The following is a 14,538-nucleotide window of genomic DNA, read 5'->3' as shown; positions in this document are numbered from 1 at the left end:
GCTAATAATAAGCTTATGTCTACCAAGTTCTTGAAAGTTAGCTTGTACCAAGTTTCTAGAAAACCTCTACTAAACCCATTTTTGATTTGTGATCTCACTTAAAACACAATTCTATATGGTATATTTAGTCTAAATGCTATTTAAATGATTAAACTCTAAAGAGTTGTACTTTCAGCCATAAAAATAAAGACTTAGTAAGTAGGAGACACAAGATTGCACTTGAACGCTACTGTATGTTGTATTTACATTTGAATTGCCTTAAGGTTTTTTTTGCTGTTGTTGTTTTTTCCAATTAATATTCAGTACATTTGGACATCCACCAGCTATCTATTTCATAGTTTGTTGTCATTGTTGAGTAATGCTGTCATATTAGCCCTTCAGACCTCCAATTCTCCCGTCTTGCACTTTTCTGTCTCTCGTGTGAAAATGATGTAAGATCCTCCTCCCACTGTGATAGATCGGCTTGCAGTGTTGCCTCTCTCACTCTGCCTCAGCATCCCAGGCTGCAGCACGAGCACCTGATAATGCTTGCTCAGCGTCATCGCCCAAGGTCACTTCATTCGTTTCTACCTCAGCTGGAGACTCTGCACACATTCAGCCATTTGTCATTTAATCACATCAGCAAAGGAAAAATGAATGCTTAATCTGTACAGGGCATAATCTGTTTTGGCAGTACTCTGCAAACCATGTCCACCCCTCCCAGTACCAGTTTAATTAGATGTTGTTCATTCTTGACAGATGTGCCCCTTTCATTTCTTTTGTAATTATCTTTGATTAATTGTGTTGAAATGCAGGGAGGTTACCACTAGACCATCACCACAGAAGTCCTTACCACTCCCTTAGCTTGATAATGTTCTCATCTCATAACAGGAGTCATGGGTTTTTTGCAGCGTTAAACCGTTCTATATTTAGCAGAAAGGAACGTCTTGTTGGAGGAGAATTACAAGGAGGAACGCAGTATTGCTCATCAGAGCAGGCTCCTATTACGTAACAACCAGAGTTCGCAGCTGTGACGTCATCCACTTGGAAATGCCTCATTCAGGTACAGTTGCATTCCAACAGACACATTCAGTTGCATTTGCACATCAAGGTCAGATCATGCATACAATTTAAAGGTTAGTTCTCGACATTTAACCCAAATTTCCACATAGTGTGGGAGCAACATATTTGGAGGTATAAACTGGAGTACTGAAACTCTTTGAAGAGAAATTAGCATTGAAGAGATTGATGTTCCTTTCATTCAGGGTTGGTTGGTCAAGTAAGCCTATTGTATTTCTCTTTTGAATTATTTCTTTTTCGAAAGTAGTTTAATTTCTTTTTAATGTAGGAGGTTTTACTGGAAGTGGTTTAGCCTTCTGTTGTTAGACCTTGTGTTTAAGGAAATAGACTACCTCTTTCAGAATATTTTTTAATTTTAAAAGGCGTGCCTATGGACCATTTACAGATCGTTTCATGCGCATTAAACACAAATGCTAAGAACTGGATGAAACCACCAGTTCCAGTTTAATTGGTTTGTATAGTTTCATGAGCCAAGGTAGTTTTTATCACCCTGTCATGTTCTAATCACAAACGTTTCTAAGAGTCAAAGATAGATATTCTAGAGTTTTGTTTGAGAAACAAAGTGGCAAAAAAGCAAGATCAATTGAGCACAAGTCAACAAGTCATTTTGCTGTATGCACACACCGTCTCAGAGGTGCGCACATGTGAAGCATTGAGTGATTTTTTTTGCCACTTTTTAGACCTTTAATGGTTAAATACACACACTTGCATGTGTCAAGATGATGATATTTGCAAATATCTTTGTAAGCACAGTAATTTGGGTCTTAAGTGTAAGCAAACAACTGAGAAAGAAAGCCGGGAAGCTCTTAAAGTGACAGCAGTCTAATATTCCTGCAGTCTGTCATTCATGTTAATCAAACAACAATAGAGAAAAAAACAGTTCTTGACTAAATGACTTTTGAAAATTTAAATAATTTAACTACTTCATACAATGTATGTAGCATTTCTTATTTATTTGTTCTTCTACTGTGTTTTTGTTGTTGTTTTTTTCCCATGGCTTGTGAGTTCTTTTTTTAAATTAAGGAAAGTATTAGTGTTTTTTTTTTTTTAATTTTGAGACAAAAGTCATGTAGTGTATTCCAGCCTCAGGTTGACCAAAAGTTAGCAGTGGTTCTTTCTTTGAGATAATAATTTAATCTTTTTAATCTCTCACCAATTTGTAGTTGTGTCACCTGAACTTCTGCTGAAAAGCATGCCTGGCCAGAGTCTCAAGAAGTGCTTGAAAATGGTTATCCAGACCAGCATCAGGTTCAGGAAAGCTACTTTAATGGGACGTGAAGCTCTGAACCACAACATTCTGTTGTTGTGGATTCAGCGTCCTCAGGGATGATACCAGAGGGCTCTACTGAGGTCTGGCTGGATGGGTATCTACGAAACGGCCTCCTTCCCAGTGGCATCTAAGCTGCTTACAGGATAACAGTTTCCATGAGCCTCGCACCTGAGCTGGGCTGTTGTTTACATTTCTTCAGCCAATAAAAACACGATATATATATATATGTGTGTGTGTTTCTTTCTAGTAGACTCTCAATCCGTTGTTTGGAGGTTTTCCTTGAGTCTCTTAGCTGAGCATGTAGTACAGCGATAAGGGACTTATTAAATTAAGATTAAAAAAGATCAAGACTATAAACACTGTATCTACTGGGACTAGAATGAAACTGAACACAAAGTGATTCATGAAAGGCTAAAATAGCATGAAAAACAGCTGGAGCACTTGTCCTGAGTTCGTATTGCAGATCTGTGGTCCAATTGCTTGAACACCACTGTTATCAGAAAGTCCTTACTGTTTGGCATTTGACCCCTCAAGGTCAATACACATTACAATCGCTGTCTGAGAGACCCTTAAGGTCTTACGTTGTGCATCACAAACAATCATATGGCGCCTTTTCTCAAGGGCGTTTCCTGTACAAACATGGCATCCCACAGCTTACTTATCCCCTCTCTTACACAAAGGTCTTTTTGTATTAGACCCTAACATACGACCCTCTGTCTTGGCCCTTCTGTTATTCCGTTAACAAAATATTGGGAAATCCTGCAAGAATGATGCAAAAATGCCCAGTTTTGACAATTAATAAAGAGGTTTGTTTGCTATATGTTGCAAAGTGCTATAGGAAAGTAAAGGAACCTTTCATTATGGTCTATATACAGCGAGTTTTGGATGGTCGCCAGTGGAGAAAAAAGCTTTTTGTAGTCAGATGGTGTAGTTACTGTGTTTACCAGCAGGAGCTAAATGGACCATGCTATTGCTAACCATAAACTTTGGTTGATGTACTTCTGTATTTCTCCGGTAGGAGGCAGTGAACTCATAGTGAAAACAAGTCCAACAATCACTGTTTCTCTGTCTTTTTGTGCTTTTTAAAAAAAAAATGGAGCTTGTGGTCCAACCAGTGCAATCACATGGTCTTTTTGTATTTTCGTTTTTTCTCTCTCGCTCTCTTTTTGTTTTCTAGCCCACAGCTATTTCTACTCTTGATCTTTTAAAATCCTTACTGGAATGAATGCCATCCATTTCGGATGAATTATCCGTGTGTGTCTCTGCACGTTTGACTATTCATGTATACCTCATTATTTTACATAATGGTTGCCTACACTGATGAAGCTTGTCTCATCATCTTTCATCGTTTTGTCTTTCGAACAAAGACCTTGATTAGATTTTCCTACCTCTGAATCCAGGGATCAAAGGCTCTTTCCATAATTAACAGCATTCAGTGGCTCCTTCACAAGCTGAATGAAGCCAGTTCTTTCTACTGCTTTATCTCCTAGTCTCAATTGATGCTGCTATAGATTAACATCTGCTATGTATCCCATCTTTAAAACTATAATCCTAATCCACTTGAAATCATAATGGCTGTGTTTATTTAAATCTCTGTAAGTGAAGGTGACAAAGCACATGATTAAACCTGTTTTTAATGACTGGTATTGCTAGTGATGGACCGTTTTTAAAATTCTTGCTGATATGAGATAATTGTTTTACTACCGATAACCGATAAATGGCCAATATTAAAATTCTATATTATTTTGTCAAAAAAAACAAACAAACAAAAAACACTAAAAATTAAACTTTAGAACTCTAACCAGTTGTTTTTAATGCGACATGCTGAAGATAATTGTGGCACCACAACATTAAAACATATGAAATTTGATTGATATTTGCTAAATGAGATTTGCTAAAATTTTAACAGTGTTACTAACTTGCTAGTTAAGTAATTAACTAAATATTAAATCAAATAAGCATTAGATGATACAAAGGATGTTATTTAGTATCATCTCTCATCTAGTGAGCAATAGCACATTAACCAAAGGCTGATTTGGTGCTAATAAACAAACACTGATAAATTTAAATGATGTTTAACTGAAATGATTAGATGAGTTGTTTTGTTCATTGGTTAATTGTTTTTAAAGTATCACTCATCTGTAGAAGCTTGTTTGCGTGACAATAAAAATTTTTAAAAAAATTAAAAACTTTCTTAAAAACTTTATTCCTTACAGATAAAAACTTTTTATCTCACAATTTTGTTTTTTTATTAGAATTGCGATATATAAACTCACAACTGTGAGTTATAAAGTCAGATTTGTGTGATATAATCTTGTAATTACAAGAAATGAAGTCAGAATTGTGACGAAAACTAGCAATTCTGACTTTTTTTTCACGCAATTGTTTACAACTCGCATTTATGACTTTTTCTCATAATTGCATGTCATGATGTGAACTCACAATTCTGACTTGTTTTCTCGCAATTGCGAGTTACAAAGTCCAATTCTGAAAAAAAAAGACTTTCCTGCAAAGGTGAGTTTATATTTCACAATTCTGACTTTATTTATCAGTATTGTGCGTTTATATTACACAATTTGAATTTTTTTAACATGCAATTGTACGTTTAATCTCTCAGTTCATACTTTTTTTCACGCATTTGCAAAGCTTACACCTTGCAATTCTGAGAAAAGTGTCAGAACTGTGAGATAAAAAGTCTCAAATTGCTTTGTTTTTTATTCAGTGGCAGAAATGGTCTTCCATATTACTCTGTATTGATTCAAGGGGTTTTATTGGACAATTACTGCACGGTTGCTTTTGAAGCAAGTTAGAACTGCAACTACGAGCTATTTTGAGATTTTGATGAATCTGTTGAGACTTCAGGGTTTGTTTGTAGATTTGTTTGCCCCGTATCAAGCTTTCCAAACTGAACCTCCAACCGCTGGAATGCCGCGTGTGTGGTGAAGCCTTTTGAACATGCAACAACACGCTTCCAACTTCTTGCTTCATCTTCACTTCATTTTCTCTTTTGTTCGCTTTCTTGTTCTGCCTCTCTTTGGCCTTTTTACTTTTTTTTTTTTTACATTTGCAGGACTATTTTCTGTTTTTATAGTACCTGGAAAGCTTTAGCTATAGATCATTTTCGGTTGTAAATAGGTATAATAAAGTCACACTTGCACAATCGGTTTCAAAATCTGATTTCACACATTCCCGGAATTTGCTTATATATCACCCATAAAACCCTCCAAAAAACAGAATCTCTCAAGCGAGATTTATAACACGATTGCTGTAAAAATATATATATATATTTCGTGCTTTCACTGCTCCTGCCATGTGTTTTCTTAGCCGAGAGCAGAACATGTTGGAGCATGCAGTCGCTCCATGCCAGGAATGCGCCATAGGATGCAGGACCATGTTAATAATGGCCATCATCCAAAATCTCTTCGGGACAGCAGGAGGGATGAGTAGATAGACAACTCATGGTGTTGCAATACGTTACTTGCACTTTGCTAAATGTTCAGTTCACACCAAAAGATAATCATAATAAAAAAAAAAAAACTATTTTAAAATTATTTTAAGATTCAGATTTTTTTTTGTAGTTCTTCTTACCAGAACAAAAATAGTCCATGTTTAGAAAGCATTGCTCGTGGGAGTGATTTGATGTGTAGGTGTATCTCATGATTCTCATGAATGCTTGGAATGATTATTTTGTAATCCACCAGATCATCAACATAGATTAATGGAGGATCAGCTTCTCTATATCAGCTGCTTGAAATGATAATAGTAATCACAGTGGAAGGTTCTCGTCGAGTTTAACGTCTTTTCTCCCATTGCGACAGGGTTGTGAGTAGGTTCTTATCTTGTTCATCTCATGTCGCCCTCGGCATTTCAGCAGGGCCAGATTACTCATCTGTTGGATGCTTTAGCTCCGGGCATAATGTACTGTGTCTGAGAGGATCTTTTTTTCTTTTCTGTTTGCTTTAAGAGGAATGTTCGTTGACTTACCGAACGAGTCGAGCAAGACATGTGACCAATCATACGATCAAGCAATTGTTTTGGACACTGGCACAAACTGTAAATGCAAACTAAATTTGTATTTATTTTACTGAACTTACTATTTCAGCTTGTTGTATATTATTTTATAGTCCTGGCCTTCTCTTATTGAGTTAAATGACTTTGTTACTCCCACTGGCCTGATGTCACTGTCTTAGACATGATGTCTGGTGCTACAGTACGTGTTTTGTTCTCTAATTGGTAGTTGGACACATGACTTAATGCTTAAGACTGAAAGTAAAGTCTGAACAGGAAGCGCATTGTAAATCAGTGACTTAATTGTGTTATCAGACACGGCAGATGCAGCTGGTATGTTGTCTCAGTTGTCGTGAATCAGGTGGTGAGTAAACATCTCATGAAGTGTGTGGGATCAGACAGGGGTTTTTTTGGGCCTCAGCTGACGGAAACCATTTCACTACGCAAGTCCAGCCCCGCATGTATTTTTCCAAAAGAGTCACTTGCAAAATATGTAAAGATTGATGTAATAATGTGCTATTTTTACCTTCAGAAACTTTGTAAATGTCGTAATTTTACTTATTGTCTGTCGTCAGACTAACTCTGCTTTTTCAAGCACTTTGTGATTTTATGGTCCACTGGCTTTTTTATCAAATATTTTCATTGAAATACAAACATGATGCCCCTTACATAACGCTTTTGCAAATACTAAGTTATATAAATATCTTTAAATGAGGTAAAATTCTTTTTTTCCACTCCATAGTCACCTAGATCTTTCTGTGTTTGATCCTTTTTTTTTTACTCAGGAATTTACTTGTAGTTTGGCTTCAGGCACAATTCAACTGAGCCGTTTGTATGTTTGGCTTTAAATTTGAATTTATCATAAATAAAGATTTCTGTGGATAATTCAAGTTCACTTTTGAGTTGACTCACAACCACAACATGCCCCGCCCACGCGCGCGTATGATTGGCTGTCTCCTGGTCTTAACATATTATGCCCCGCCCATCGACTGTTCTGATTGGCTGGCCGTTTGCTAGAACGAGAACTTTGGAGCAAGAACCTTATATTCTCTTACTAGCTAGTGTTTGAAAACATCTTGGGAAGGGAAAGACCGGTCAGTTCATCACCGTGGACTCTCAGTCCATCTTCGTTGTTGCACCTCGGATATGCACTCACAGAAAACTCCCAGAAGTGGATTAAGTTGCAAGATGGTTCTTCAGGCTGTTGGTAAAGTTTTAAGGTAACGTGGCTTTGTTTTTTTATAAATAAAGAAGATTTGCATGTGTATAACAGCTGCATAAACCTAAATAGCGTCTATATAATAAACAAAGGACAAAATAATACGTTGATAAATAGGCTACTGATATGCACATTTTGAGGGCAGATATCCAGTGCATTCAAGAGAATGTATTTTTTATATATAATTTCAGGACTAATTATACATATAGACGGTGATATAAGAATATATTATTAAAACTATAATTATAAACAAAATATATGTAGTAGCGACTGATCTATATGATTAATACCATTGAACAATTTTAGAAAAATCAAAAAATGTAATTTCAACCAAATATGTGACTAACAATGAAAGTTTTTCGTAGATGACATCTAAAAATGTTCATATAATGGTATTAATTATTCGAATAATCAAACATTACGCTGAACTTTTATTATTGGAATCAATTATTAGCGTGAGCTGTTCATAGGAATTACAATACATTCAGTTAGCAGATTGGTTGAGTATTACGTGTCTCATGCATATTCATAAGCAAACGTTAAACGCTTGTGATGACTCACAGCTCATTTAAATTGTTTGAAAACTTGGAGCACTTGCACCCAAATTTAGATAGATACTATTTCTTTTCTTTTTTTTACTTGAATACAATAGAGAAAAAAATGCATTTAAAAGAAATAGAATCAAATTAATTCAAGAGGGCTCTTAATTAATTCAAGAGACTCCAAACAAGACGCAGTGATAGTGTAAATGTGATCAAGTATTGTATGCCAGTGTTTTAAGCCTTTTCTTTTTAGTCTTATGGTGTCAAATGTTGCACTTAATATTTTTGCCTATAACTGCATTAAAGCACTGTGAAAAGGGCTAAAATTCTAAAATTAATTTGGAAAGTTTCAGTTTGTGAGGGATGGTTTACCAAGACCTCTCTCTTCAGCCCCCTCTTTGTTGTGATCTGATGACCTCTCGCTGTAACGTCCCCATGGTGCTGGTGCTGTGTTTAACACACAATACTGTCATCTCAATGGCTCTTCACACACTCCTGATACCCATGAGAACTAGGAAGTCCAAACTTGGCAAGACGTACTCATCCAAAGACCAGCAAGTACTTTAGCATCAATGCTGAAGGTCACCATGTTTGTCTGAAACTGTTCTAAATGCTCCATTATAAAAGTTCCCATTTTTATTTTATCATCCTGACTGTACAACAAATTAATTGTAGTGCTAATGTTATCGCGACTAGAGAGCAGGACGGCTGATGGCCAAAATAATAGCAATGTTTATGTAATAACAGCTGAACACAAAATTGCTGAAATGTAATTAACACTTTTTTGAGTCACTTATTAATTATTAGTTAAAAACCAATGTCGATAATCTCAAACTTTTGGCCATTTAATCAGGCTTATCAATATTTCAGTTAATCACTATTCACTACCCATAAACCAACTTTACTGATGCCACTTTTGCAGTCCAAATTTTGATATTGACCAATAGAAACATGTCTGCCTAAAGAGCAATAGAGTCCCTAGGTGCTGGATTGTTTTACTGCTGTTTACTGATTTCCAGATTGTAGTTTTGGTATCCATATGGCAGCTTTGAAGTTTCCAGCCCTGTTCTGTTTGAGTCAAAGTGATTTAGAGATGTTTAGATGTTTTAGCTGCTTGCAGATGCTGGATGACAATGTGCACAGTGTGTTGCATGTCAGGCCTCATGCATAGTTCATCTTTGAGATTATAAACAGCATACTACGTTTAATAATCACTTTCGACAAGGTGTTTACCTGGCAGTGTATTAAATTGTTTAATTGCTTAAGTTCCCTAAGAGCTCATGATCTTTATCCACACCAAACCTTTGAAGAAAACCATTGAATGTTTCACAAGCTTTAAGATAAACACACACAGTATTAATGTTTTAAATTTAGTCACAAGAAGAAATAAAGTCCAGGATTCTCCTGTATGATTCAGATAAAACCAGAAAACAATGGAAAGCAAAACATGGGAGTGCATTTGAGGATCCAGAACTCAATGTTATATCAATACCCCAATATAGTTGATTTTTACATGAAGAAACAGTTTGTGCATCCAAAAAACTGAACGCACATTGTTTTATTTGAGCCTTCACAGGGTTTCGTAATCTTCCAGGAAGCACCGTTTTTGTGAATCATGTGGTGGAGGGTAAATTCTCAAGCCATTAGCTAGTTTATTTAAGGAGAAAGAAAACTTTGTAGCTGCCAGCGGCCCTCCTGTTACACACACACACACGCACACACACATATCATGCCCACTCATAGCAGTTTCCCCGCATATATCTTTGCCATAAAAGGCATTGCAGTTTTCCAGACTCTCAAGCCAAGCCAAGATTTTGACCATAGACCTGTATCAACCACTCAGCTCTAGAAACCCATCTGTTTTCGTGTATCAAACATTAAAATCACATTTTTCAACATAGCTTTACAGATTACCGATCTTGGCTCTACCTTGGTAGTGTTCACATTTGAGCTTAATCTGGTGTCACTCCACTTTTGAGGAATGTGCTTTGATTTATTCACAAATAAGCGTAAAATACAACAACAAAAAAGCTGTGAGATATTTCTGAAATGTTGACTATCAATGTTATTTGTTCAGAAGCGAATCCTTTATTTTGTAGAATGGAATTTAGGGAAGACACTCCTACATTTATTTAGATGTCACACTCCACCCTTTAGAGAGTGTATGTAGCTTTTAAGAAATTGTATCGTCTAACTATTCTGGACATTAAAATGTATCCTTTATTAGTCAGTCGAGGGATGGGTTTTGCGGGAAGCAGAGTGTTTGAGCTCAGCTGCGTGGATCCATCAAAGGATCTGGGAGATGTTCAGATCTTCCAGCTGGCTCAAGCCTCAAGTTCAGATTCCTACCAGCTGGACCTGACAGCTGCCGGCTTGCTTGCTGGCATCTTTTTCACTTGATACTGGTTGATCCTACAATGTCGATCCTTTATACTGATACTGCATCAGTTGTGCAAGTTCTTTGTTAATGCATTTCTATCATGTCAACTGTCAGAGAGTTTAGCATGATAATGTACATGGTAATGTTGATGTGTTTGGTCTTGGCAGAACAGATCTGTAAAACTGCTACTGTGGCAGAGCAAGTACCAAGACTGCCAATACATCTACGTACAGACATGCTGCTGTGAGCATGTAAGAGATACTGCTGCTGGACATATAAAAACATACATTAAGTAACTCCCATATATAGCATACATGAATCACCCTGTAGCAGATGTATACAGGTGGAGCTGGGGAAGGAGGAGGGTTTCTGAAGTGAGCTGCTACTTCTACAGCAAGCACTAACCAAGTATCTGAATGTTGAAAGGACCTTTCCCGATCCCATACCCCTCTCGCTCTCCCACTTCACTTCCTGTCAACAATGCCGTTATATATTAATAAGGCAAAAAAGATTTAGAGGAAACGTAACTATTTTACAAGATGCTGTTTTCTTACGAATGTATACAATGCAATTTGTACGAAAATGTGTGATTTTTAGAAAAGCAAGCATGCAATGTGATTTTAAAGGAGATGTTTTTTTTTTTTTTTCAAAGAAGAAAACATGCATGAGGGTCAGCTTCATAACCTAACCAGTGGGACATACACATAAAAGTAAAATGGTGAAATGGCTCTGGTTGCTTGCTTATTGGGGCAAGTCGAAAGATCCCACCCAGGCCTTTGTTATTCTGGTTTATAGATATAGTTTGGGTCTATTATTAGTGTATGTTTGTTGTATGTCATTGTATCATTTATTATGTGCTATTCTAATCATTCTGGTATCTTATATGTCCAAAGCGCAGGTGGAAGACGAGCACTGTTTCATACCTCCTATTGTTCCCATTTTAATTATGAGGTGGCTTATTGTTTAGGGACAGTGTCATTGTTGAAAGAGATTTAAAAAAAAATATTTTTTGTTCTGTCTTTGTTTCCTTCATATTTAAAATTTTTCATCATCTTTGACCACATTAGCAAAGCATTAACTTGCCTCATAGTGTGAATTTCCGTGGTGCTTTATCTCCGTCTCTTTCCTGTTTTACACGGAACACTAATTCTAAGTAGTTAAACAGAATGACGTCCAAATAAAGTTGAAGTTTACCAGACTTCCCACGCTCCAATGTTTGATTGGACCATGCTCCATGATTAACCCTTTAAGACCTTTGACACGAGTCAATTTAAGACCTCCATATGGATGATAAGATCTTTCCCGCTCGGAAGCAATCCAGAATTCCAACAATCCCACAAACCGCTCCTTTGTCTTGGCTTCAATTTGATAATGTTTATGGACTTTGGTGTCTGAGATAAGCCTCCTTCCTGGTTTGTGTGAAAAGAGGAACTGGTGAACGTGGTCAGAAACTTGAGGTTGGGAATGAGCCGTTTACAGTGCAGAGACGCTTTAACAGGAAATCATGTTTGTGGATGAGCTATAAATTTAGGGAGTTGTTTGTGTGATGAAAAACAGCACTGTTTTAAAGCTAAAAGAAATAAAAAAGTTCAAATGAATGAGCAGTGAACAGAAATTCTTCATAAAAGAGCCTTATTTGGAGTTGAAGTAGGTGCAAGGAAATGATGTAAATTCTTTATAACCTGTCTTTGCCTGTACTCTTGTTATTAGCTGTTTAATGCCCCTGTAACCTTTGTCCCATGCAGCTGCGGGATCTGCCACAGCAATGCGATTCTGACATTTACATGTTAAAACTAGCACTGGAAGTACAAGTCTGTTTTGACACCTGAGTTTGAAACAGACGAGAAATGTGGGTTACTCCAAAGAAGCAAAGCTGAGATGTAGATTTAGACTACGTCCACACAAAGCCAGAGCTTTCCCTATCCAAGGTATTTTTTTTTTTGTCATCTCAAGAAATATCTGCGCTCACGCGAAACCACAAAACCGGCACAAAACGAAGTAGTATACATGCCAGAGCAGTATGTGTATCTGATTCTGCCACAGAGATACATTAAAAACGGAGAAGACGACTTGTGTAAACGCACTTCACTTCATGCATCTCTTCTTAACGCATCCTTCTTCTCTTGCAGGAAATCCAAAACGAAGTCCAATGGAAAGAAAGCACCCGCTGAAGAGAAGAAGCACTACATGGAACCAGAGTACACAAAAGTGCGGGTCGTGGACTTCAACCTGAAAGATTTGGTGTCGCTTCCCACCAAAGAGATCGACCTCAACGAATGGCTCGCCAGCAACAGTGAGTTCCCAAGCAAACATTATAGCCCCTATGAGTGTTTGCCTTGTATTTTGAGGCTTAGAAAAAAATACCCTTCTGTCAGTCAGGAGTTTAGAAAACGGACACATTTTTGTGTGTGAGTGCAAAAGATTTATGAGCATAAAGCAGAGCATTACCTTTTTAAATCTTAAACTTGAAATGTGCAAACTGTTTTATTATAAACCGATGTTGTTTTCTGTTAACAAGGAAAGTGCTGCTTACTTCACAAATAATACTTTCAAGTTTGATGTTAACATGTTGCTAAGCTAATGACAGGATAATTAAATAAAATTGGAAAAAAGTAAACCGTAAAAACAAAGTTTGATCATGAAGCAAATAATATTTCCTGTAAAAAAAAAAATGTGGTTATTTAGTGATTTCTATCTAGTGTACATCCAGCTTGCTAATTGAAATTGCTAAAGCAATTGATTTTAATTGGTCTAATAATTAAGCAGACTGGTTTTTGAGGGGTTGTACCACTTCTTCAGCTGATCAGGCTGGGAGACCAGAGGTCCAGCTTAAACCAGCTCAGACCAGACAAGCAGCGTAGGCTGGTTTTATCAGACACTTTGCACCACGAGTGACTATGAGGTCTTAAAATGCTGAATTCATAGAGCACCTATTTGATTTTCGAACAGAGCCATAGTCTTATACTATAAGACTATGGCTCTACAACTGTATTTTCCATGTCTTAATAGTTATGAGCCTGTTATAATTAAATAGCAATATTAATTACATTTGCTTTGTCTCAACTTTTCCAATGTCACTTTTGTCAAACTTTTCTTTTGTCATTTGCAGCAACAACCTTCTTCAATCTCATTAATCTGCAGTATAGCACGGTCTCAGAGTTTTGCACTGGGGACACATGTCAAGCCATGACGGCCTGCAACACGTAAGTTTCTCTTTCTCTTTCTTTTGTCTGTCTTTCTAGCTCTGTCTCTCTCCAGACGTGTCCTGGGGCGAGTTCTGGAACCCTCCTTTTACGAGAAGTGCTTCTGGATCAGATATTTCTCATATTTACAGTGTTTTTCCATTTTAAGACCAGATTCCAGATCAGCACACCGTCTTTGTGTGAATCTGGGTTTGTGGGTCTGATTGGGGTTAATGCATGACTGGAATGAAAGCTGACCCACATTTTACTGAAGCCAGTGCTTGTTGGGCTTTCAGATGTGTTTTGAATGCGAGAATACAAGGGAACTATTCTCAGAATCGGGGATTTTGTACGTTTCTTGGAGGTGGAACCAATTAAATGACCTTAAAGGCAAATAGTAACATGTTCTCACGGGCTGTTTGGGACGATCAGGGGACCAAAACATAGGATGAAAGAGATCAGTTATATCATTTACTTTAGGAAACATTAACCTTACAACTTTAGTGTTGACCAGCTCAGTGATGGCACAAATAATGTTTTACTCATTTTAAGAGCACTGTTTAAGAGTGCATTTAAATTTCCGAAATAGTATATTCTGAAAATGTTGTATTTTACCTAAAAATAATAGATTAATAGAATATTTTATTACTATTTTTATTATTAATAATAATTTACAATGCATACATATAATGTTAATAATAATAATTACTATTACTATTATAAATATTAATACAACTGTTATTATTCTAAAAATGTCAAATTTAATTTAATTTAATTTAATTTAATTTAAAAATGCATTTAATATGGGAGTTACTGTTATAAATACTCATAAAAACAAATACATATATAAACAAATACACATATAAATGTAAAAGAAA

General features: G+C 36.5%; 1 protein-coding gene across 4 annotated transcripts in view; it reads left to right on the top strand.

The window, feature by feature from the left end:
• Positions 1–14,538, top strand: part of LOC132124987 (MOB kinase activator 2-like) — a 65,410-nt gene that overhangs the window by 45,183 nt on the left and 5,689 nt on the right. For 3 of the 4 annotated variants that reach the window (XM_059536182.1, XM_059536179.1, XM_059536181.1), the window contains 2 exons: positions 12,608–12,771; positions 13,588–13,681. In XM_059536182.1, the coding sequence (XP_059392165.1) occupies positions 12,608–12,771; positions 13,588–13,681 (258 nt within the window). Of the gene's footprint in view, positions 1–7,391; positions 7,558–12,607; positions 12,772–13,587; positions 13,682–14,538 lie in introns of those variants that run through there. The other variant, XM_059536178.1, reaches the window with a different exon arrangement.

The sequence above is a fragment of the Carassius carassius genome, chromosome 43 (assembly GCF_963082965.1).
Source record: "Carassius carassius chromosome 43, fCarCar2.1, whole genome shotgun sequence".
Lineage (NCBI taxonomy): Eukaryota > Metazoa > Chordata > Actinopteri > Cypriniformes > Cyprinidae > Carassius > Carassius carassius.
This window is presented reverse-complemented; position numbering and strand designations above follow the sequence as displayed.